This window comes from Trachurus trachurus, assembly GCF_905171665.1.
Source record: "Trachurus trachurus genome assembly, chromosome: 1".
Lineage (NCBI taxonomy): Eukaryota > Metazoa > Chordata > Actinopteri > Carangiformes > Carangidae > Trachurus > Trachurus trachurus.
Genome location: NC_139891.1, coordinates 40,490,821 through 40,517,444, shown reverse-complemented (window position 1 = coordinate 40,517,444; position 26,624 = coordinate 40,490,821). Strand labels below are relative to the sequence as shown.

The following is a 26,624-nucleotide window of genomic DNA, read 5'->3' as shown; positions in this document are numbered from 1 at the left end:
GGAAAGGAGTGGTTGTTGGCTAAAAGTTATAATAAGATTAAAGATATAGAATTGTTGTTTAGGTTTGTTTTTCCACAGATGGATAGAAGTCAGTGAAGCCAAACAACGTCTGTTCAAAGCCTCTGTTCTAGTGACACCTTTAAAATAAATATAAATCTATATTAGTACCTAATACAAATCTAACAAGCAGAATGATTCCCAACACAAGTTAAATTTTAAAACTGAGCCAAACATGTCAGTGTTTGAGTATAACACAGTAGGCTAGATTAACACAAAAACTAAACTAAACACAAGAAATGTAAATAAATAAATAAATACAGACAGGACATGTTTGAGTCATAATAATATTACAAAACATAAATAAATTATAGTTAGGCTACTTGGGGTCTGATGAAGGGAAAGATCAAATATTGATATAGTTTAGCATTTTTAGATTTTATACTTGTAATGTAGTTTGTAGTGAATCACAAAATATAGAGAGTTCTTTTAAAAAGTAGGAAAAAAGTGGGGAAACTGTTATAAGTTTACATTTGATATTTGGCCAATATTATGAGATTATTTAAGAGAAATTCCAGTTTTGTGACCTTTAAAATGACACCAAATCTGATATTACTGTCAAGTCAACAACAAAATGCATCCCATAATAAAACAGAAACATTACAAGAGAAGGAAATGTGATCATCATTATTTAACATGTGGACCCTTTTCTTCTTCGATCCTTCAATCCAACACATTTCATTTATAAAGCAAAATTTTAAATAAACACAAAGGTTTCCTGAGTAAAACACAATAAATAGACAAAATACTAGAGATAAAAGACAATAAATAGACAAAATACTAGGTCTACTAGGTCTTTTTTTGTATTTGTTATTAAATGTGTCTTGTAATCTCATATGGGATGGAACACATGATGGCATGACACCAAAATACAAAAGATTCATTCATTCAAAATTCATTTGTTCATTCATTCATTCATTCATTCACTAGAGATAAAAGACAATAAACAGACAGTCCACCTGTAAACATGAACTCAACGTGTGAAAAGCCAAAGAAACCGGAAGTACGGGCTTTTATTTTGAAATCTGCAGAGTGCGAATCCGCCGGAAGTACCGCAGCAGAAGACGGGGACTTGTTGTTGTTGTTGTGGGACTCGAACCTGGCGGACAGGTGAGCAGAACCAGTCCAGAACCAGCGGGACTCTCGGCGCTCCGCAGCGCAGCAACGGACCAGGTTCGAGTCCGGTCCGGTGCTGCGCTGCGCTGCGGAGCGACGGAGCCTCGGTCGGTCCAGATCAGACCTGGTCCAGTTCTGGTCTTATTAACATTATTAACATTAAGATATAGTTTCATCTACATTAGTACAGCTATAAATATATTAGTGATGGTGCAACAGTGTTTTAAAGCTGTCAGTTTAAATCTGAGACTTCAGACTCTCCATGTCTTCATCCTGATCTGAAACAGTTCAAGTCATTTCAAACCGTTTCATATTCTTCATATTATTTCATCTCTTCTAGATTTCTGCAGCAGTTTCTTCACTTCATTCAGCATCAGCATAGTTTAGTTTCAACAGTTTATTCAGCTCATCCAGCTTCCAGCTTTCACCCGGATTTCCTTCAGGAAAAGCAGCATTCTCTAGTTCTCTAGTCCAGATCCCTCCGCGGTGGTGACCTACTTTCTACTTCCTGAGTCCCGGACCGGACCGGACTGTGATCCGGGCCGGGTTTTAACGGGTCTGGACCCGCGGTGATCCGGATCAGTCCGGTTCAGTCCGGGTTAGTCCGGGTCCGGGTTCTGAAGCGGGTCCAGAATCATCAGGTCCATGGATCAGAAGTGTGAACCTGCAGGAAGTAGAAGTAGTTTTCACATTAAAAGCATGAGAGTGGAGATCAATAGAGCTGATCAGGTTATTATTGATAGAGAGGAGGATCAATCACTGACTTCCTGTTTGGGTCTCAGTGACCCGGATCAGAACCAGGTCCAGGTCCAGCTTCTGATTGGTCGGTGGTTTATCATGAGGCTGTTGAGGAATGTTGTTTCAGAAGTGTTGGAACTTCTTTAAAAAATACGATCGCTGCTGTTTCTCATTTAAGCCATATTCATATTAATTATCTATCTATCTATCTATCTATCTATCTATCTATCTATCTATCTATCTATCTATCTATCTATCTATCTATCTATCTATCTATCTATCGTTCTAGTTCATAGTTCATTTGCAAAAGCAGATAATGCTATTATCATTTTGAAAAAAATGAGCTGAGGCTTTGTAATTATTCTTTGCATAGTGTTGTTTTCAATAAAACTTTATTTATTTGAGATATGTTTGTTTTGTTACATCTCAAAGTCACTCAGCTTTGGTTTGACTGATTTCACCTTATGGAAATAAAAAATAAAAAATAAAGATTCTAGTATTTTTTTTAAACGGAGTTATCTGCTTTTGCAAATGAACTCTTCATATATTCATATATATAAATATATATACCCTATATTCTCATATTTACTTAAAACACAGAAACACTAAAAAGAGACTACTTTACTCTTTGTAAATGTTTTAATACAATTGTACTCACCTGCAAAACCCAATAAAAAAAAGTTGAAACAAAAAAACACTATTAGGTTACTAAGAGGGAAAACAAAAACGGCAACGTAAACGTACGAGGAGGAAAAAGCAGATCTGTTACTTAGCAACAATCAGATTCTTTTGTAGCAACTAACGTTTAATAAACACTACACAACACATTCCTCTTTCAAAATAAAAGCATTTGTTATTGCAGAGAAAAACCTTCACAACCAGGATATTGATGATTGATTATTGATCGGTGATCACGTGGCTCTTTGTCCTCAGCTCTAACGCCCCCTAGCTACCGTCGTCAACGCTCCCGAGGCTCCGCCCCCTAGCGACCGTCGTCATGGCTCTGATCTCCCTGGAAGACCTCGACGGATTGGACGACGAGCAGCTGGACGATGACATCACGGACAACCCCGAGCCAATGGAGGAAGACGAGCGGCTGCTGAGTCACTGGCAGGCGGTCGCCAGCACGCACCAGGTGACGGTGCCGCCAGGTGAGGGGGCGGGGCCACAGGGGGCAGCCAATCAGAGTGTAGGCTACGTTCCCCAGGTGAGGGGGCGGGGCCACGGGGGTGAGGGGGCGGGGCCACCGGGGGCCAATCAGAGTGTAGGCTACGTTCCCTATGTTCCCTATGTTCCCTACGTTCCCTACGTTCCCTATGTATATATATATATTAGTAAGAAGACCAGGTAGATGCTGGACAGGCCAGATAACACTGCAAAAACTCAATATCTTACCAAGAATATTTGTCTTATTCTAGTCAAAACAAATCTCATTCTACTTAAAATAAGACTCATCACATTAAAAGCAGCTTGTTTTTAGACACTTTTTACTTCTTTCAAGCAGATTTTCACTTGAAATAAGTAGACAAAGTTTTTCTACTCATTACAAGCACAAAAAACCTGCTTTCACTGGCAGATTTTTCTACTTATTTCAAGTGAAAATTAGTTTGAAACAAGTGAAAATGATCTAAAAACAAGTTCATTTTTGGTACGTACTTTCTGGCAACCTCCAGCACGCAGTATTAAACGCATGACTGATAACAACTGAACCAGCCCCCCCCACCCCGGTCAGGGGAGAAGCCCACCCCTCCTTCTCCCTCTCCGTGCCCCCCCTCCTACCTACATGTCTGCAAATTTTCCCAATCTCCAGCCATCTCCGCTCATCGCCTGATACTGCTTCGATTGTTGGATCTGCCGGCCTCACCACAGCCTTTGCACCATGCAACTCCCCCCTCGTCATTCCTGTCTTCATCTCGCATAGACGTCGTCCTGCTCAAAGTCACCAACAAGGGGCACATACATGCCTCCTGCGTTCACTACCCCCCTCCTCACTTCCCCCTCCCTCGATCATTAAGTTGGCACTGATTAATATCAGATCTCTTAACAATAAGACTTTTATTTTGAAAAACTTTTTTTCTGCTCACACTTTGGACTTTTTGCTGCTAACCGAAACCTGGCAAAAGCCAGGTGATGTCAGTGCCTTTTCTGAGCTCCTCCCTCCTGCTCTTTTTTCAGCTGTCCACGAGAAATAGGCCGAGGTGGTGGTGTAGCCTCTGTGTTCAAAAATAAATTCAAATGCAGATTAACCACAACAAATACGTACTCTAGTTTTGAGCTCCAGGTCTTTGTGTTAGATAGTAATTGTCCCATCCTGTGTGCCATTATCTACCGTCCTCCTAAGGCAAACCAGAATTTTATTTCTGAATTTTCCGAGTTTTTAGCAGAGTTTTTACCAAAATTTGACAAGATCCTAATCTGCGGAGATTTTAATATACATGTCTGCTGCTCAGCCAATCAATTGGGAAATGACTTCAGAAATCTTTTAGATTCTTTTGACCTCTCTCAATTAGTGGCCGGACCAACGCATAATCTTGGTCACACACTGGATTTAATAATCACCTATGGTCTCTCGGTGTCAGTCAAAGAGATCAGTGTCACTCCCCTCTCTGACCATCTTCCCATACTCTTCGACCTAATAGCGCCATCTCCTGCAACTAAGCCCCTCTTACCTCCTTGCCGTCGCCGCATTATCACCTCATCCACTGCTAGTGACTTTGCTTCAGCATTTCAAAATAGTGATCCCACTACCTTAGACAACCTGTTTTATCCTGCCTCACCTGACTGTTTCATCACCTCCTTCCACTCTACCTGTACTTTAATTCTCGACTCTGTAGCTCCTGTAAGGATAAAATCCTCAAAGTCCAAGGCCGATCCGTGGCTGAATGATTACACCCGTGCTCTTAGGCAAGACTGTAGACTGGCAGAACGGAGATGGAAGAAGTACAAATCTCCCATTTTGCTGGGTATCTGGAGGGACAAGTTAGCTACTTATCAAAGAGCTATGAGAGACGCGAAATCTCTTTATCTCTCCAGACTCATCTCCACAAGCAGCAATCGTCCAAGAGTATTATTCAGTACCATTAACTCTGTTATTAATCCATCCACTAGTAGCCCCACAGATGCTTCAACAGCAACATGTGAAGAGTTTTTAAAATTCTTCGTTGGCAAAATTGTTTCTGTTCGGGAAAAAATTATTGCTAACACTGATGTCGCAGAAAATGGTCTGAATTCTGCCTCTGTGTTCCCGACTGCTGTTTTTAATCAATTTGACCCTGTTTCCCTTCCCCTCCTCTCTGAGATCGTGCAAAAGCTAAAGGCGACCAACTGTCCCTCAGACATTGTCCCCGCTAAGGTGCTGAAAGAGGTTTTTCATACTGTCGGCCCTTACCTCCTTGTTTTTATCAACATGTGTCTTAGCTCAGGTACCGTCCCAGATGTTTTTAAACATGCCATGGTCAGACCACTTCTTAAGAAACCTCACCTGGATCCCTCAGTTTTATCTAATTTTAGGCCCGTTTCTCACCTGTCTTTTTTATCCAAGGTCTTAGAGAAAGTCGTTTTTATTCAGTTACAATCTTTTCTGGAAAACAATGCCATCTTTGAAAAATTTCAATCTGGTTTTAGATCCCGCCATAGTACTGAGTCAGCTCTACTTAAAATCCATAATGACATCCTCCTCTCAGCTGACAATGAAAATCCCATGATCCTAGTCCTCCTAGACCTCACAGCAGCATTCGATACAGTAGACCACTCTATTCTCATCTCCCGTCTGTCCAACCACGTGGGCATTCAGGGTCCAGCACTGGAATGGTTCTCCTCATACCTCAGAAACAGGTCTTTCTCTGTTATGATTGGAGACCTTTCATCCTCCCGTGCCCCCCTCTCATGTGGGGTCCCACAGGGTTCCATTCTCGGCCCTCTTCTTTTTACTCTTTATCTATTGCCTCTTGGAAAGATCATCTCCACTCATAATCTTCACTTTCACTGTTATGCTGATGATATTCAGGTGTACCTCCCGATTATCCCCAATGCTCCAGCTGCACTGAATTCCCTCTCCAAGTGCCTAGAGGACATTGACCAGTGGTTGACACTAAATTTTCTACACTTGAACCAGTCTAAAATGGAATGTATTGTTTTTGGTACCTCTGATGTATATGAAAATGTGATTAGTAACTGTGATTCTTCTTCCTTTGCCTCGCTTTTTAAACCTGCTGTAAGGAACCTAGGAGTTATTTTGGACTCTGGTCTATGTTTTGACCAGCAGATTGACTCTGTAGTCAAGCTGAGTTTCTTCCAACTACGCCTTTTAACTAAAGTTAAGCCCTTCCTCAGCAGGAACGATCTTGAAATGGCTATCCATGCTTTTATCAGTTCTAGGTTAGATTATTGTAATTCCCTGTACTTTGGCATCAAGCAATCTTCTCTCTCCCGCCTCCAACTGGTACAAAATGCTGCAGCACGTCTTCTAACCAATACCCCCCGTTACAGTCACATCACTCCCGTTCTTCTTTCACTACATTGGCTCCCAGTTAAATTCAGGATCATTTTTAAACTGATAATGTTTGTTTTTAAAGCTATCCATGGTCTTGCTCCAGTGTATTTGTCTGATTGTATAAAGCTTAGACGACACTGTAGAGCCCTCCGGTCCTCAGAACAGCCCCTGTTGGAGGTTCCTTTCTCTAATTTTAAACAGTGGGGGGATCGTGCCTTTTCGATAGCGGCCCCGAAATTGTGGAACTCCCTACCCCCTGAACTACATTTGATTAATGACTTGGCACTTTTTAAATCACATCTTAAAACCCATTTATTTAGACAGGCTTTTAATATTGAGTAACTTTTTACCTTTTGATATGTATTTTATCATTTGTGTTCTCTTGCTTTTGTATCTGCTATGTTACTCCTTGTCACTTGCAATGTAATCTTTTTTTTCTGTAAAGCACTTTGATCATCTTTCTGATGTTGTAAGGTGCTATATAAATAAACTTTATTATTATATTATATTATTATTATTTTTGGAAAGAGATTAGTTTTGACTAGAAATGAGACATTTTGACAAGAAATAAGACAAATATTCTTGAGAGTCCAGATCAGTAGAGAGAGTCCATCGACCGGCAACAGCAGGGAACATAGGACGCTTTTAAAATAATTAATGAATGAGTTAAATGACAATTAATTACTTATTCAAGTGTTAATTATTCAATCAACTCAATGCATTGTTCAGCAGATTCGCCCAATATGTCCATAGAAGACTTGGAAATGTTTGGTGCGAAAAAGGGCGTATCTGACGTTTTTTGCCATATTTTTTTGATTTTAAAATATTTAAGAACATGTTCATTGTGTTAATAATATCCCATAATAAGTTTATTACATAAAGACTCATTGATATAAGTAGCTACGTCTGTGGTTGCAATGGTGTGGTTTAAGGTTAATGAAGATTGAAGTGTGGTCAAAAATTTAGTTTTGTCTCTCCTGTAAAGTTTGTCAAAAGCCACTAACGCCGCTCTGGCTCCAAGTCCTCGGGGTATTGATCGGGTAGTGATTGGGTATTGATCGGGTAGTGATTGGGTATTGATCGGGTATTGATGGTGTATTGATCAGGTGGTGGTTGTGTGTTGCAGACATGACGGGGCCGATACAGGAAATGACCCGTAACAGCCAGCAGAGGGAGCCCATCCCCTTCACGCAGATCTCCCGCCACGAGAAGGTGAGGCGGCGTGCAGGTAGTACGGCGGGGGGGCGGGGCTTCTGGGTGTGTGTGTGTGTGACCAGGGTGTGTGTGTGTGTGTGTCCTCAGATGGGGGAGGAGCTCTACGAGGAGCGGCGCTACCCGGCCGGCCACTGGGCGTGCGTGACGAGCGCCGAGGAGCTGTACGAGCAGAGCATCTCCATGGCCTTCATGAAGCTGATGAGGTTCATCTGTAAAGAGAACTCAGCAGGTGAGGCCACGCCCCCTTCACACACACACACACACCTGGGCCACGCCCCCTTCACACACACACACACACACCTGGGCCACGCCCCCTTCACACACACACACACACATACACACACACACCTGGGCCACGCCCCCTTCATCAATACACCATACGTCATCAATACGTCATCAATACACCATCAATACATCATCAATACGTCATCAATACACCATCAATACATCATCAATACATCATCAATATGTCATTAATACGTCATTAATACGTCATCAATACGTCATCAATACGCAATTAATACATCATCAATACGTTATCAATACGTCATCAATACGCCATTAATACGTCATCAATACGTTATCAATACACCATTAATACGTCATCAATACGTCATTAATACACCATCAATACGTCATCAATACGTCATCAATACACCATCAATATGTCATCAATACGTTATCAATACGTCATCAATACGCCATTAATACGTCATCAATACGTTATCAATACACCATCAATACGTCATCAATACGTCATCAATACACCATCAATACGTCATCAATACGTTATCAATACATCATCAATATGTCATCAATACGTCATCAATACGTCATCAATACACCATCAATACGTCATCAATACGTCATTAATACACCATTAATACGTCATTAATACGTCATCAATACGTCATTAATACGTCATCAATACGCCATTAATACGTCATCAATATGTCATTAATACGTCATTAATACACCATTAATACGTCATTAATACGTCATCAATACGTTATCAATACGTCATCAATACGCCATTAATACGTCATCAATACGTCATCAATACATCATCAATATGTCATTAATACGTCATCAATACGTCATCAATACGTCGTCAATACGTCGTCAATACGTCGTTAATACGTCATCAATACGTCATCAATACATCATCAATATGTCATTAATACGTCATTAATACGTCATCAATACGTCATTAATACATCATCAATATGCCATCAATACATCATCAATACGTCATCAATACGTCATCAATACATCATCAATACACCATCAATACATCATCAATACATCATCAATACGTCATCAATACGTCGTCAATACGTCATCAATACGTCGTCAATACGTCGTCAATACGTCGTCAATACGTCGTTAATACGTCATCAATACGTCATCAATACATCATCAATACGTCATCAATACGTCATCAATACATCATCAATACACCATCAATACGTCGTCAATACGTCGTCAATACGTCGTCAATACGTCGTCAATACGTCATCAATACGTCATCAATACGTCATCAATACATCATCAATACGTCATCAATACGTCATCAATACGTCGTTAATACGTCATCAATACGTCATCAATACGTCATCAATATGTCATTAATACGTCATCAATACGTCATCAATACGTCGTCAATACGTCGTCAATACGTCGTTAATACGTCATCAATACGTCATCAATACGTCATCAATACGTCGTCAATACGTCGTCAATACGTCATCAATACGTCGTTAATACGTCATCAATACATCATCAATACGTCATCAATACGTCGTTAATACGTCATCAATACGTCATCAATACGTCATCAATATGTCATTAATACGTCATCAATATGTCATTAATACGTCATCAATACGTCATCAATACGTCATCAATACGTCATCAATACGTCGTCAATACGTCGTCAATACGTCATCAATACGTCGTTAATACGTCATCAATACATCATCAATACGTCATCAATACGTCGTTAATACGTCATCAATACGTCATCAATACGTCATCAATATGTCATTAATACGTCATCAATATGTCATTAATACATCGTTAATACGTCATTAATACGTCATCAATACGTCATCAATACGTCATCAATACATCATCAATACGTCATCAATACATCATCAATATGTCATTAATACGTCGTTAATACGTCATCAATACGTCATTAATACATCATCAATACATCATCAATACATCATCAATACGTCGTCAATACGTCATCAATACGTCATCAATACATCATCAATATGTCATTAATACGTCATTAATACGTCATTAATACATCATCAATATGCCATCAATACATCATCAATACGTCATCAATACGTCATCAATACATCATCAATACACCATCAATACATCATCAATACATCATCAATACGTCGTCAATACGTCGTTAATACGTCATCAATACGTCATCAATACATCATCAATACGTCATCAATACACCATCAATATGCCATTAATACATCATCAATACGTCATCAATACGTCATCAATACATCATCAATACACCATCAATACGTCATCAATACGTCATCAATACATCATCAATACACCATCAATATGCCATTAATACATCATCAATACGTCATCAATACGTCATCAATACATCATCAATACACCATCAATACGTCATCAATACGTCATCAATACATCATCAATACACCATCAATATGCCATTAATACATCATCAATACGTCATCAATACGTCATTAATACGTCATCAATACGTCATCAATACGTCATCAATACGCCATCAATATGCCATTAATACATCATCAATACGTCATCAATACGTCGTCAATACGTCATCAATACGTCGTCAATACGTCGTCAATACGTCGTCAATACGTCGTTAATACGTCATCAATACGTCATCAATACATCATCAATACGTCATCAATACGTCATCAATACATCATCAATACACCATCAATACGTCATCAATACGTCATCAATACGTCGTCAATACGTCGTCAATACGTCGTCAATACGTCGTCAATACGTCATCAATACGTCATCAATACGTCATCAATACGTCATCAATACGTCATCAATACGTCGTTAATACGTCATCAATACGTCATCAATACGTCATCAATATGTCATTAATACGTCATCAATACGTCATCAATACGTCGTCAATACGTCGTCAATACGTCGTTAATACGTCATCAATACGTCATCAATACGTCATCAATACGTCGTCAATACGTCGTCAATACGTCGTCAATACGTCGTTAATACGTCATCAATACATCATCAATACGTCATCAATACGTCGTTAATACGTCATCAATACGTCATCAATACGTCATCAATATGTCATTAATACGTCATCAATATGTCATTAATACGTCATCAATACGTCATCAATACGTCATCAATACGTCGTCAATACGTCGTCAATACGTCGTCAATACGTCGTTAATACGTCATCAATACATCATCAATACGTCATCAATACGTCGTTAATACGTCATCAATACGTCATCAATACGTCATCAATATGTCATTAATACGTCATCAATATGTCATTAATACGTCGTTAATACGTCATTAATACGTCATCAATACGTCATCAATACGTCATCAATACATCATCAATACGTCATCAATACATCATCAATATGTCATTAATACGTCATCAATACGTCATTAATACATCATCAATACATCATCAATACATCATCAATACGTCGTCAATACGTCATCAATACGTCATCAATACATCATCAATATGTCATTAATACGTCATTAATACGTCATTAATACATCATCAATATGCCATCAATACATCATCAATACGTCATCAATACGTCATCAATACATCATCAATACACCATCAATACATCATCAATACATCATCAATACGTCGTCAATACGTCGTTAATACGTCATCAATACGTCATCAATACATCATCAATACGTCATCAATACACCATCAATATGCCATTAATACATCATCAATACGTCATCAATACGTCATCAATACATCATCAATACACCATCAATACGTCATCAATACGTCATCAATACATCATCAATACACCATCAATATGCCATTAATACATCATCAATACGTCATCAATACGTCATCAATACATCATCAATACACCATCAATACGTCATCAATACGTCATCAATACATCATCAATACACCATCAATATGCCATTAATACATCATCAATACGTCATCAATACGTCATTAATACGTCATCAATACGTCATCAATACGTCATCAATACGCCATCAATATGCCATTAATACATCATCAATACGTCATCAATACATCATCAATACACCATCAATATGCCATTAATACATCATCAATACGTCATCAATACGTCATTAATACGTCATCAATACGTCATCAATACGTCATCAATACGTCATCAATACATCATCAATACACCATCAATACGTCATCAATACGTCATCAATACGTCATCAATATGCCATTAATACATCATCAATACGTCATCAATACGTCATCAATACGTCATCAATACGTCATTAATACATCATCAATATGCCATTAATACATCATCAATACGTCATCAATACGTCATCAATACATCATCAATACACCATCAATACGTCATCAATACGTCATCAATACGTCATCAATACGTCATTAATACACCATCAATACGTCATCAATACGTCATCAATACGTCATTAATACGTCATTAATACGTCATTAATACGTCATTAATACGTCATCAATACGTCGTTAATACGTCGTCAATACGTCATTAATACGTCATTAATACGTCATCAATACGTCGTTAATACGTCGTCAATACGTCATCAATACGTCATTAATACATCATCAATACGTTATCAATACACCATTAATACGTCATCAATACGTCATCAATACGTCATTAATACGTCATTAATACGTCATCAATACATCATCAATACGTCATCAATACGTCATCAATATGTCATTAATACGTCATTAATACGTCATTAATACGTCATTAATACGTCATCAATACGTCATCAATACGTCATTAATACGTCATCAATATGTCATTAATACGTCATTAATACGTCATCAATACGTCATCAATACGTCATCAATACGTCGTCAATACGTCATTAATACGTCATCAATACGTCATCAATACGTCATTAATACGTCATTAATACGTCATCAATACATCATCAATACGTCATCAATACGTCATCAATATGTCATTAATACGTCATTAATACGTCATTAATACGTCATTAATACGTCATCAATACGTCATCAATACGTCATTAATACGTCATCAATATGTCATTAATACGTCATTAATACGTCATCAATACGTCATTAATACGCCATCAATACGTCGTCAATACGTCATTAATACGTCATCAATACGTCATCAATACGTCATTAATACGTCATTAATACGTCATCAATACATCATCAATACGTCATCAATACGTCATCAATATGTCATTAATACGTCATTAATACGTCATTAATACGTCATTAATACGTCATCAATACGTCATCAATACGTCATTAATACGTCATCAATATGTCATTAATACGTCATTAATACGTCATCAATACGTCATCAATACGTCGTCAATACGTCATTAATACGTCATCAATACGTCGTCAATACGTCATTAATACGCCATTAACTCATTGAGTGCCAACCACGTAATTTCTCGTTTTTCGTTCCCATGCGTTGAGTGCCAACAACGTAATTTTTCGTTTTTTGCTTTTTTTTAAATTATGAAAATAGACACTTTAATACACATTATATGTAAATTTGGGGACTCTACGACGAGGAGAACTGAAATAGATGACGATCAAAGTCACATGACAGCTCATGATCTGGAAGTTTTTATCATAACTCGGCTTCTGCAAACGAGTTCTGCATGCAGATGCAGCAGCTGCTCCGCTGCTGCTCTGCTCTCACCCGCGCTGCTGCTCCAGCTGCTGCAGCAGCTCGGAGCTGAAACAGGAAGCTCTCAGCCGACAGTCCCGCCCGGTCTTCAGCTGGAGCAACACCGTGTCCTCCCCAAAGTCCTCCCGCGGTAAAATCTGATGGTCTCTGGGCCAAAGCAGACCGGCATCACCGACCCGTACCACAGAAGGACCGCGACCACCGGCGGGACCGGTCTTCCCGAGCCGCGGTGGCCGACTGACCCTCACGCTCCGCGGCGAGAAGCTGTGACACGGCACGGTGCGTCTGTGTTATTGTTGTTTAGTGGCGCCCCCCCCGCCCCCGATGGTGGTTTTGTGAATAGAACAACAACTGTTGTATATATTTATCTTATACGAGCCCTTTGATCCAGAAATGCGAGTGTGAGAAGAGCGACAGACACAAACAGCGCACCTTTCATAAAAGACGCTCTATCTCAGTGGTCCCCAAACTACGGCCCGCGGGCCGGATACGGCCCGCCTCCACATTTGACCCGGCCCCTTGAACAATTTCCAATATCAGAGACGCATTACCTCCCCCCCTCCCCCCCGCATTATTATTTTTTCAGTCGGGCCACTCGATCGAGACCAATGCACGCATAGAACTGGGTGAAGTGAGCCTCCCCGACTGAACCCCTGAAATGTTTCCTCATGTCAATAAAGCTCATTTGAATTGAATTATGACGCTAAAAAAAATGTTGCTAACGACCTCACTGTCTTTGCCCTAATCATAAAACGTGACCCCCCCCCTCCCAGAACGGAATAATGGCAAAAAGGTTAGGTAAGAGAAAAATTGATTCAGAATGCAGGGTATTTAACCTGCAGTGGACACACGATTATTTTTTTGTTCAATGCAAAGAAAAGGCTGTTTGTCTCATCTGTCAAGAGGCCGTGGCGGTATTCAAAGAATACAATCTGCGCCGACATTATGAATCCCATCACAAAGACAAGTATGATAGCTTGCGAGGCCAAATGCGAGCAGACAAACTAGCAAAGCTAAAAAGTGGACTGTTAGCTCAGCAGACTACATTTGTACGCCAAACTCAGCTGAACAATTCATCTGTTCGTGCCAGCCTCCGTGTTGCTCAACTGATAGCAAGCTGCGGTAAACCTTTCACTGAGGGAGAGTTTGTCAAGAAATGTCTGAATATTGTCGTGGAGGAGGTGTGTCCCGAGAAGAAAGATGTCTTTAATGCCGTGAGTCTGTCTTCGAGTACAATCACCAGACGCGTTGAAGAAATTGGGGGTAATGTATATGCCCAGCTGCAGCAGAAGACAAAAGAATTTGACTTTTTTTCATTAGCACTTGATGAGAGCACGGACGTGCAAGACACAGCGCAGCTTCTTATTTTTATTCGTGGAGTTAGCGCACATTTTGACATGTGCGAGGAGCTGGCAGCCCTCCAAAGTCTGAAAGGCACTACGACGGGGGAGGATATTTTCGGCAAAGTATGTCAAACCATCGAAGAGTTGGATCTGGACTGGGCAAAGCTTGCCAGCATCACGACTGACGGGGCTCCGAGTATGGTGGGCGCGACTCGGGGTCTGATAGGACGCATGAACCGGGAGATGGAAGAGCGGGGTCTCACCGCCCCGCTACAAGTGCACTGCCTAATTCACCAGCAAGCACTGTGCTGCAAAGTGTTGAAGTGGGATTCTGTCATGAAGGTGGTGGTATCATGCATAAACTTCATCAGAGCAAATGGACTTAAACACAGGCAGTTCCAACAATTCCTGTCTGACCTGGAGTCTGTGCACGGAGATGTATTATACTACACAGAGATCCGATGGCTGAGCCGCGGCAGAGTTTTGAGGCGTTTTTACGAGCTGCTACCTGAAATTAACGCATTTCTTCATTCAAAAGGCAAAACGGTCCCAGAGCTGATCGACCCAGAATGGAAATGGCACCTCGCATTTTTTACAGACGTGACAGAACTGCTGAACGGCCTTAACTTGCAGCTACAAGGCCAGGGGAAACTCATTTGCGACATGTATTCCCACATAAAAGCATTTGAGGTGAAACAAGCGCTGCTTTTGGAGCAAGTGAAAAAGCACAACTTCACCCATCTCCCTGCTACCCAAAAGCTTTCTGCAGAGAAACCAGCGGTCCCGTTCCCAGCTGAAAAGTGTGTGGAAGCACTAGAAATGCTGAAGGCGGAGTTCGGTGTGCGATTCCGTGAACTACATGTTCATGCAAAAGAAATCCGTCTTTTCCAGAACCCCTTTGTTGCCGACATCGATGAAGCCCAGCCTTCTTATCAGTTTGAGCTGGCCGAGTTACAGAGCTGTGATGTTCTGAAAGACTCATTCAAGCCCACCAGTCTCATTGACTTCTATGCCGCCCTCCCTCAAGACACGTACCCTAACATAAAAAAACACGCAATGAAGATGTCCACAGTTTTTGGCAGCACGTATATCTGCGAGCAAACCTTTTCACGCATGAAACACCTGAAAACTCAGAGGAGATCAAGATTGACAGATGAACATCTGCATCAGTGTTTGAGACTGGCTGTGACTAGAATGGAACCTGACATTGAACTTCTCACCAGCCAGATGCAGGCCCACAGTTCACACTGATGAACATACAGTACATAGGTAAGCTCACTATAAAAAATCCATCTCCACAACCATACTTGTATTGAAATGTATTGTGCTGTGTAGGTGCTGTATCACTTAGTTTGGTTTCTCAGCTTGCTTGCTTGCTTGCTTGCTTTGTGTTTTTCAGAGGGAAGTTGATGAGAGAGAGCAAACACTGGTGTCTACTAGGCTAGCCTACTGGAACTTACACAACTGGACTATAAGGAAAGAACACAAGAACTTTGAGAGACTGCTCATATGAGTCATTTAAGAGATTTTGCTGTGACAACTGAAGCTGAACTTTTACCAAGATTGTGCACAGCACAATAGAAGCATTGTTTCTGTGAAGAACCCAGAGAGGGTTATTTGGGTATTCATAATACTGTTATTACATATTTCCTGACTTTTTTTCCTGTGAAGAACCCAGAGAGGGTTATTTGGGTATTATTGATTTCATAATACTGTTATTACATATTTCCTGACTCTTTTTCTGTGAAGAACCCAGAGAGGGTTATTTGATTTTTATTGATTTCATAAATAGTGTTATTATATATTTCCTGAGTTAGATTTTTCTGTGAAGAACACAGAGGGGGTTATTTGATCTCAGAAAGGGTTCTTAATATTTGGTTATGTGTGGCTTTTTGGAAAACAATAAATTCTTACATTTAGGCACCACTGCGATCGTCACACTTTTTCTGTTACAAACTGACCCGGCCCCCCATCAGAGAAGGGAAAAGTTATGTGGCCCTCACTGGAAAAAGTTTGGGGACCCCTGCTCTATCTCCTTTTCTAGAAAAAAAGGAGGGATTTTGGTGAAACCCAGCCATGTTTAGCTTGACTTTTCTCAGGAACGGAGGCACGTAGAAACAAACGGTTTGTGGCCACTTGAAGCATTAAGTTAAACCTTTCAATTGAGCCACAGTATGTGTTGGTGGCAATAATATAGAATACACTGTGGCTCTACAAAAATCGTCAAAAATGGTCTAAATTGCCGGTACACTTGACTAAAACTTTGGAAAGGAGCGCGGCACTCAATGAGTTAATATGTCATTAATACGTCATCAATACGTCATCAATATGTCATTAATACGTCATCAATACGTCATTAATACGTCATCAATATGTCATTAATACGTCATTAATACGTCATCAATACGTCATCAATACGTCATCAATACGCCATCAATACGTTATCAATACGCCATTAATGTCATCAATACACCATCAATACGTCATCAATACGTTATCAATACACCATTAATACGTCATCAATACGTCATCAATACACCATCAATACGTCATCAATACGCCATTAATATGTCATTAATACGTCATCAATACGTCATCAATACGTTATCAATACACCATCAATACGCCATCAATACGTCATCAATACGTCATCAATACGCCATTAATGTCATCAATACACCATCAATACGTCATCAATACGTTATCAATACACCATCAATACACCATCAATACGTTATCAATACGTTATCAATACACCATCAATACACCATCAATACGTTATCAATACGTCATCAATACGTTATCAATACACCATCAATACATCATCAATACGTTATCAATACACCATTAATACGTCATCAATACGTTATCAATACACCATTAATACGTCATCAATACGCCATTAATGTCATCAATACACCATCAATACGTCATCAATACGTTATCAATACACCATCAATACATCATCAATACGCCATCAATACGTTATCAATACACCATCAATACATCATCAATACATCATCAATACGTTATCAATACACCATTAATACGTCATCAATACACCATCAATACATCATCAATACGTTATCAATACATCATCAATACATCATCAATACACCATCAATATGTTATCAATATGTTATCAATACACCATCAATACATCATCAATATGTTATCAATACACCATCAATATGTTATCAATATGTTATCAATACACCATCAATACATCATCAATATGTTATCAATACATCATCAATACATCATCAATACATCATCAATATACCATCAATATACCATCAATACATCATCAATACGTCATCAATACATCATCAATACGTCATCAATACACCATCAATACGTTATCAATACATCATCAATACACCATCAATATGTTATCAATATGTTATCAATACATCATCAATATGTTATCAATACACCATCAATATGTTATCAATACACCATCAATATGTTATCAATACATCATCAATACATCATCAATACATCATCAATATACCATCAATATACCATCAATACGTCATCAATATGTTATCAATACACCATCAATACATCATCAATACGTCATCAATATGTTATCAATACACCATCAATACATCATCAATACACCATCAATATGTTATCAATACATCATCAATACGTCATCAATACACCATCAATACACCATCAATATGTCATCAATACACCATCAATACGTTATCAATACACCATCAATATGTTATCAATACATCATCAATACATCATCAATACATCATCAATATACCATCAATATACCATCAATACGTCATCAATATGTTATCAATACACCATCAATATGTTATCAATACATCATCAATACATCATCAATACATCATCAATATACCATCAATATACCATCAATACGTCATCAATATGTTATCAATACACCATCAATACGTTATCAATACACCATCAATATGTTATCAATACATCATCAATACATCATCAATACATCATCAATATACCATCAATACACCATCAATACATCATCAATATGTTATCAATACACCATCAATATGTTATCAATACACCATCAATATGTTATCAATACATCATCAATACATCATCAATACATCATCAATATACCATCAATATACCATCAATACGTCATCAATATGTTATCAATACACCATCAATACATCATCAATACACCATCAATATGTTATCAATATGTTATCAATACACCATCAATACATCATCAATATGTTATCAATACACCATCAATATGTTATCAATACATCATCAATACATCATCAATACATCATCAATATACCATCAATATACCATCAATACATCATCAATACGTCATCAATACATCATCAATACGTCATCAATACATCATCAATACGTCATCAATACACCATCAATACATCATCAATACACCATCAATACATCATCAATACGTCATCAATATACCATCAATACATCATCAATACATCATCAATATGTTATCAATACACCATCAATATGTTATCAATACACCATCAATACATCATCAATATGTTATCAATACATCATCAATATGTTATCAATACACCATCAATACATCATCAATACATCATCAATACATCATCAATACACCATCAATACATCATCAATACATCATCAATACATCATCAATACACCATCAATATGTTATCAATACACCATCAATACATCATCAATACACCATCAATATGTTATCAATACACCATCAATACATCATCAATACATCATCAATACACCATCAATATGTTATCAATACATCATCAATACATCATCAATATGTTATCAATACGTCATCAATACATCATCAATACATCATCAATATGTTATCAATACATCATCAATACACCATCAATACATCATCAATATGTTATCAATACACCATCAATACATCATCAATATGTTATCAATACACCATCAATATGTTATCAATACACCATCAATACACCATCAATATGTTATCAATACATCATCAATACACCATCAATACACCATCAATATGTTATCAATACACCATCAATACACCATCAATATGTTATCAATACACCATCAATACACCATCAATATGTTATCAATACACCATCAATACACCATCAATATGTTATCAATACATCATCAATACACCATCAATACACCATCAATATGTTATCAATACATCATCAATATGTTATCAATACACCATCAATACATCATCAATATGTTATCAATACACCATCAATATGTTATCAATATGTTATCAATACATCATCAATACATCATCAATACATCATCAATACACCATCAATACATCATCAATACATCATCAATACACCATCAATACACCATCAATATGTTATCAATACACCATCAATACATCATCAATATGTTATCAATACATCATCAATACATCATCAATACATCATCAATACACCATCAATACATCATCAATACACCATCAATATGTTATCAATACACCATCAATACATCATCAATACACCATCAATATGTTATCAATACATCATCAATACATCATCAATATGTTATCAATACACCATCAATACATCATCAATATGTCATCAATATGTCATTAATACGTCATCAATATACCATCAATACATCATCAATATGTTATCAATACACCATCAATACATCATCAATATGTCATTAATATGTCATTAATACGTCATCAATATGTTATCAATACATCATCAATACGTTATCAATACATCATCAATACATCATCAATACATCATCAATACATCATCAATACATCATCAATATGTTATCAATACACCATCAATACATCATCAATATGTCATCAATATGTCATTAATACGTCATCAATATACCATCAATACATCATCAATATGTTATCAATACACCATCAATACATCATCAATATGTCATCAATATGTCATTAATACGTCATCAATATGTTATCAATACATCATCAATACGTTATCAATACATCATCAATACATCATCAATACATCATCAATACACCATCAATACACCATCAATACACCATCAATACATCATCAATACATCATCAATACACCATCAATACATCATCAATACACCATCAATACACCATCAATACACCATCAATACATCATCAATACACCATCAATACACCATCAATACACCATCAATACATCATCAATACATCATCAATACGTCATCAATACACCATCAATACACCATCAATACGTCATCAATACGTTATCAATACACCATCAATACATCATCAATACGCCATCAATACGTTATCAATACACCATCAATACATCATCAATACGCCATCAATACGTTATCAATACACCATCAATACATCATCAATACATCATCAATACGTTATCAATACACCATTAATACGTCATCAATACACCATCAATACACCATCAATACATCATCAATACACCATCAATACGTTATCAATACATCATCAATATACCATCAATACGTTATCAATACATCATCAATACACCATCAATACGTTATCAATACATCATCAATACACCATCAATACGTCATCAATACACCATCAATACATCATCAATATGTTATCAATACACCATCAATATGTTATCAATACACCATCAATACATCATCAATATGTTATCAATACACCATCAATACATCATCAATACATCATCAATATGTTATCAATACACCATCAATATGTTATCAATACATCATCAATACATCATCAATATGTTATCAATACACCATCAATACATCATCAATATGTTATCAATACACCATCAATATGTTATCAATACACCATCAATACATCATCAATACATCATCAATACATCATCAATACGTTATCAATACACCATCAATACATCATCAATACATCATCAATATGTTATCAATACACCATCAATACATCATCAATACATCATCAATACATCATCAATATGTTATCAATACACCATCAATATGTTATCAATACATCATCAATACATCATCAATATGTTATCAATACATCATCAATACATCATCAATATGTTATCAATACACCATCAATATGTTATCAATACATCATCAATACGTCATCAATATGTTATCAATACACCATCAATACATCATCAATATGTTATCAATACACCATCAATATGTTATCAATACACCATCAATACATCATCAATATGTTATCAATACACCATCAATACATCATCAATACATCATCAATATGTTATCAATACACCATCAATATGTTATCAATACACCATCAATACATCATCAATATGTTATCAATACACCATCAATACATCATCAATACATCATCAATATGTTATCAATACACCATCAATATGTCATCAATACACCATCAATACATCATCAATATGTTATCAATACACCATCAATACACCATCAATACATCATCAATATGTTATCAATACACCATCAATATGTTATCAATACATCATCAATACATCATCAATACGTCATCAATACATCATCAATACATCATCAATACACCATCAATATGTTATCAATACATCATCAATACATCATCAATACGTCATCAATACATCATCAATACACCATCAATACACCATCAATACACCATCAATACATCATCAATACACCATCAATACACCATCAATACACCATCAATACGTTATCAATACACCATCAATACATCATCAATACACCATCAATACGTTATCAATACATCATCAATACACCATCAATACGTCATCAATACGTCATCAATACGTCATCAATACACCATCAATATGCCATTAATACATCATCAATACGTTATCAATACACCATCAATACATCATCAATACACCATCAATATGTTATCAATACACCATCAATACACCATCAATATGTTATCAATACACCATCAATACGTCATCAATATGTTATCAATACACCATCAATACATCATCAATATGTTATCAATACATCATCAATATGTTATCAATACACCATCAATACATCATCAATATGTTATCAATACACCATCAATATGTTATCAATACACCATCAATACATCATCAATATGTTATCAATACACCATCAATATGTTATCAATACACCATCAATATGTTATCAATACACCATCAATACATCATCAATATGTTATCAATATGTTATCAATACACCATCAATACATCATCAATATGTTATCAATACACCATCAATACACCATCAATACATCATCAATATGTTATCAATACACCATCAATACATCATCAATATGTTATCAATACACCATCAATACATCATCAATATGTTATCAATACACCATCAATATGTTATCAATATGTTATCAATACACCATCAATATGTTATCAATATGTTATCAATACACCATCAATACACCATCAATACATCATCAATATGTTATCAATACACCATCAATACACCATCAATACATCATCAATATGTTATCAATACACCATCAATACATCATCAATATGTTATCAATACACCATCAATACATCATCAATATGTTATCAATACACCATCAATATGTTATCAATATGTTATCAATACACCATCAATACATCATCAATATGTTATCAATACACCATCAATACACCATCAATACATCATCAATATGTTATCAATACACCATCAATACATCATCAATATGTTATCAATACACCATCAATACATCATCAATATGTTATCAATACACCATCAATATGTTATCAATATGTTATCAATACACCATCAATACACCATCAATACATCATCAATATGTTATCAATACACCATCAATACACCATCAATACATCATCAATACGTCATATTGATAACATATTGATCGCCTACAGGCCGCTACCTGGGGATGACCGTACCTGTGATCAGTAACATATTGATAACATATTGATCGCCTACAGGCCGCTACCTGGGGATGACCGTACCTGTGATCAGTAACATATTGATAACATATTGATAACATATTGATCGCCTACAGGCCGCTACCTGGGGATGACCGTACCTGTGATCAGTAACATATTGATAACATATTGATCGCCTACAGGCCGCTACCTGGGGATGACCGTACCTGTGATCAGTAACATATTGATCACATATTGATAACATATTGATCGCCTACAGGCCGCTACCTGGGGATGACTGTACCTGTGATCAGTAACATATTGATAACATATTGATCGCCTACAGGCCGCTACCTGGGGATGACCGTACCTGTGATCAGTAACATATTGATAACATATTGATCGCCTACAGGCCGCTACCTGGGGATGACCGTACCTGTGATCAGTACCGTATTGATAACATATTGATAACATATTGATAACATATTGATCGCCTACAGGCCGCTACCTGGGGATGACCGTACCTGTGATCAGTAACATATTGATAACATATTGATCGCCTACAGGCCGCTACCTGGGGATGACCGTACCTGTGATCAGTACCGTATTGATAACATATTGATAACATATTGATAACATATTGATCGCCTACAGGCCGCTACCTGGGGATGACCGTACCTGTGATCAGTAACGTATTGATGATGGACGACGGCGTCTCGTTCCACAAAAACGTGCAGACGTCGTTCTTCCTTCCCGCTGCGTTCCAGGCCACGCCCCCTCAGCCCGCCGACTCTGACATCACCATCGTCTACCGGGAGCCAATCAGAGTGGTCGCCAGGTCAGTGTCACCTATCACTCTGCTCTCTGATTGGCTGACAGTGCGTCTGCTCTCTGATCTGCTCTCTGATTGGCTGACAGTGTTTCTGCTCTGTGATTGGCTGACAGTGTGTCTGCTCTCTGATTGGCTGACAGTGTTTCTGCTCTCTGATTGGCTGACAGTGTGTCTGCTCTCTGATTGGCTGACAGTGTGTCTGCTCTCTGATTGGCTGTCAGTGTGTCTGCTCTCTGATTGGCTAACAGTGTAGTGTTTCTGCTCTGTGATTGGCTGACAGTTAGTCTGCTCTCTGATCTGCTCTCTGATTGGCTGACAGTGTGTCTGCTCTCTGATTGGCTGACAGTGTTTCTGCTCTGTGATTGGCTGACAGTGTGTCTGCTCTCTGATTGGCTGACAGTGTTTCTGCTCTGTGATTGGCTGACAGTGTTTCTGCTCTGTGATTGGCTGACAGTTAGTCTGCTCTCTGATCTGCTCTCTGATTCGCTGTCTGCTCTCTGATTGGCTGCCAGTATGTCTGACAGTGATTCTGCTCTGTGATTGGCTGACAGTGTGTCTGATAGTGTGTCTGCTCTGTGATTGGCCGACAGGACGTTTCTAGGGACGACCACGGAGGAGACCGTGACCAGTCAGATCTCTCTGCTGTGGGAGATCCTCGGCGACAGCGGCGAGCTCTGCAGGGACCAGTACGTAGTCGCCGTGTACGAGAACCCGGGCGTTCCTCGCCGCCGCAACGAGATCTGGTTCCTCCGCCGCGACGCCGCGTAGACACGCCCCCTTCCTCTCCTCTCCTCTGATTGGCCCCGCCCCCTCCTCCTCTCCTCTGATTGGCCCCGCCCCCTCCTCTCCTCCTCTCCTCTGATTGGCCCCGCCCCCTCCTCTCCTCTCCTCTGATTGGCCCCGCCCCCTCCTCCTCTCCTCCTCTCCTCTGATTGGCCCCGCCCCCCCCTCCTCTCCTCCTCTCCTCTGATTGGCCCCGCCCCCTCCTCCTCTCCTCTGATTGGCCCCGCCCCCTCCTCTCCTCTCCTCTGATTGGCCCCGCCCCCTCCTCTCCTCCTCTCCTCTGATTGGCTGTTCGTTGTGCGCACACTTCCTGTAGCTGATTCAGATGTTTTACTGTCACGCTGACCAATCACAGCAGGTTTCGGCTCGGCTGGTCCTTACATCAAGCCCCGCCCCCCTCGTCCTCGCCCGTCCAATCAGAACGCCTCTCTCTGACGGACTGACAGCCCATTGGTTCACGCCGGCCCCGTCACTTCCTGTCACATGTCGTAGGATCGGGACGGCTCGTCCTCCTCCATCCAATCAGAAGAAGAAGAAGCGCTGACATCACCGTGGGAAACAGGAAGTGACCAGGTTTCCATGACAACTGCACGATATTTTTGTAACTTTGTATAACGCTAAACCCGAGATAAGAAGCTGCGTTCACACCGCAACTTTTATTTTTATTGCTGGCAACAAATTTACATATTAAAGGACAATTCCGGGTAAATTCAACTCGGGGCTGTGTGTTCCTAACATTTTAGGTCTAACAGAAGGAATCTGAAGGTTTTCAGTTTAAAGGGACAACGAGGAGTTTTGTAAAAGTGAAGTGTTTTCTCACTACATTTATGAGCCTCCGCACCGTGAAATTCTTTGACCGGTGCAAGACAGACTCATGTTTTCATTCATCAAGAATTAAAGTCAGAGGTTGGAAGACGATCACATACCGTCGTAGTTCCCACCATAAACGGAGATTCGGCGGCGTTATTCTCATGACTCGCCACGAAACCGAAAGTAAAGAAACGCTGGTCGGCTCGCCCAGCATTTCCACCACCACTAATAATAACAAAATAACCATAGAGACAAAACCATAGATTTATCTAAAATGGACCATTAACAAGTGGTAACGGAGATTCATCCACATTAATATCAGACTTTTTATAACCAAATAGAAACTCCTTGTTGTCCCTTTAATCCTCTCCTGTTGTGCGGTAGTTATGGTCTGTCCCCGCGTCGCCACGGCAGCAACGATGAATGGGAGCGGATTGAAGTTGTGCTGCTTAGGCTGTTTCCATCCCTCAA

At 38.6% G+C, this 26,624-nt stretch overlaps 1 protein-coding gene across 1 annotated transcript; it reads left to right on the top strand.

Moving 5' to 3' along the window:
• Nucleotides 1–1,082: 1,082 nt before the first annotated feature.
• soul4 (heme-binding protein soul4) lies at nt 1,083–25,450 on the top strand. The gene is made up of 6 exons (XM_083971108.1): nt 1,083–1,167; nt 2,845–3,062; nt 7,530–7,615; nt 7,706–7,847; nt 24,383–24,566; nt 25,151–25,450. The coding sequence occupies exons 2-6, from the start codon at nt 2,909–2,911 to the stop codon at nt 25,326–25,328; spliced, it is 744 nt and encodes a 247-aa protein (XP_083827234.1). The 5' UTR covers nt 1,083–1,167; nt 2,845–2,908; the 3' UTR covers nt 25,329–25,450.
• The last annotated feature ends 1,174 nt before the right edge of the window (nt 25,451–26,624 follow it).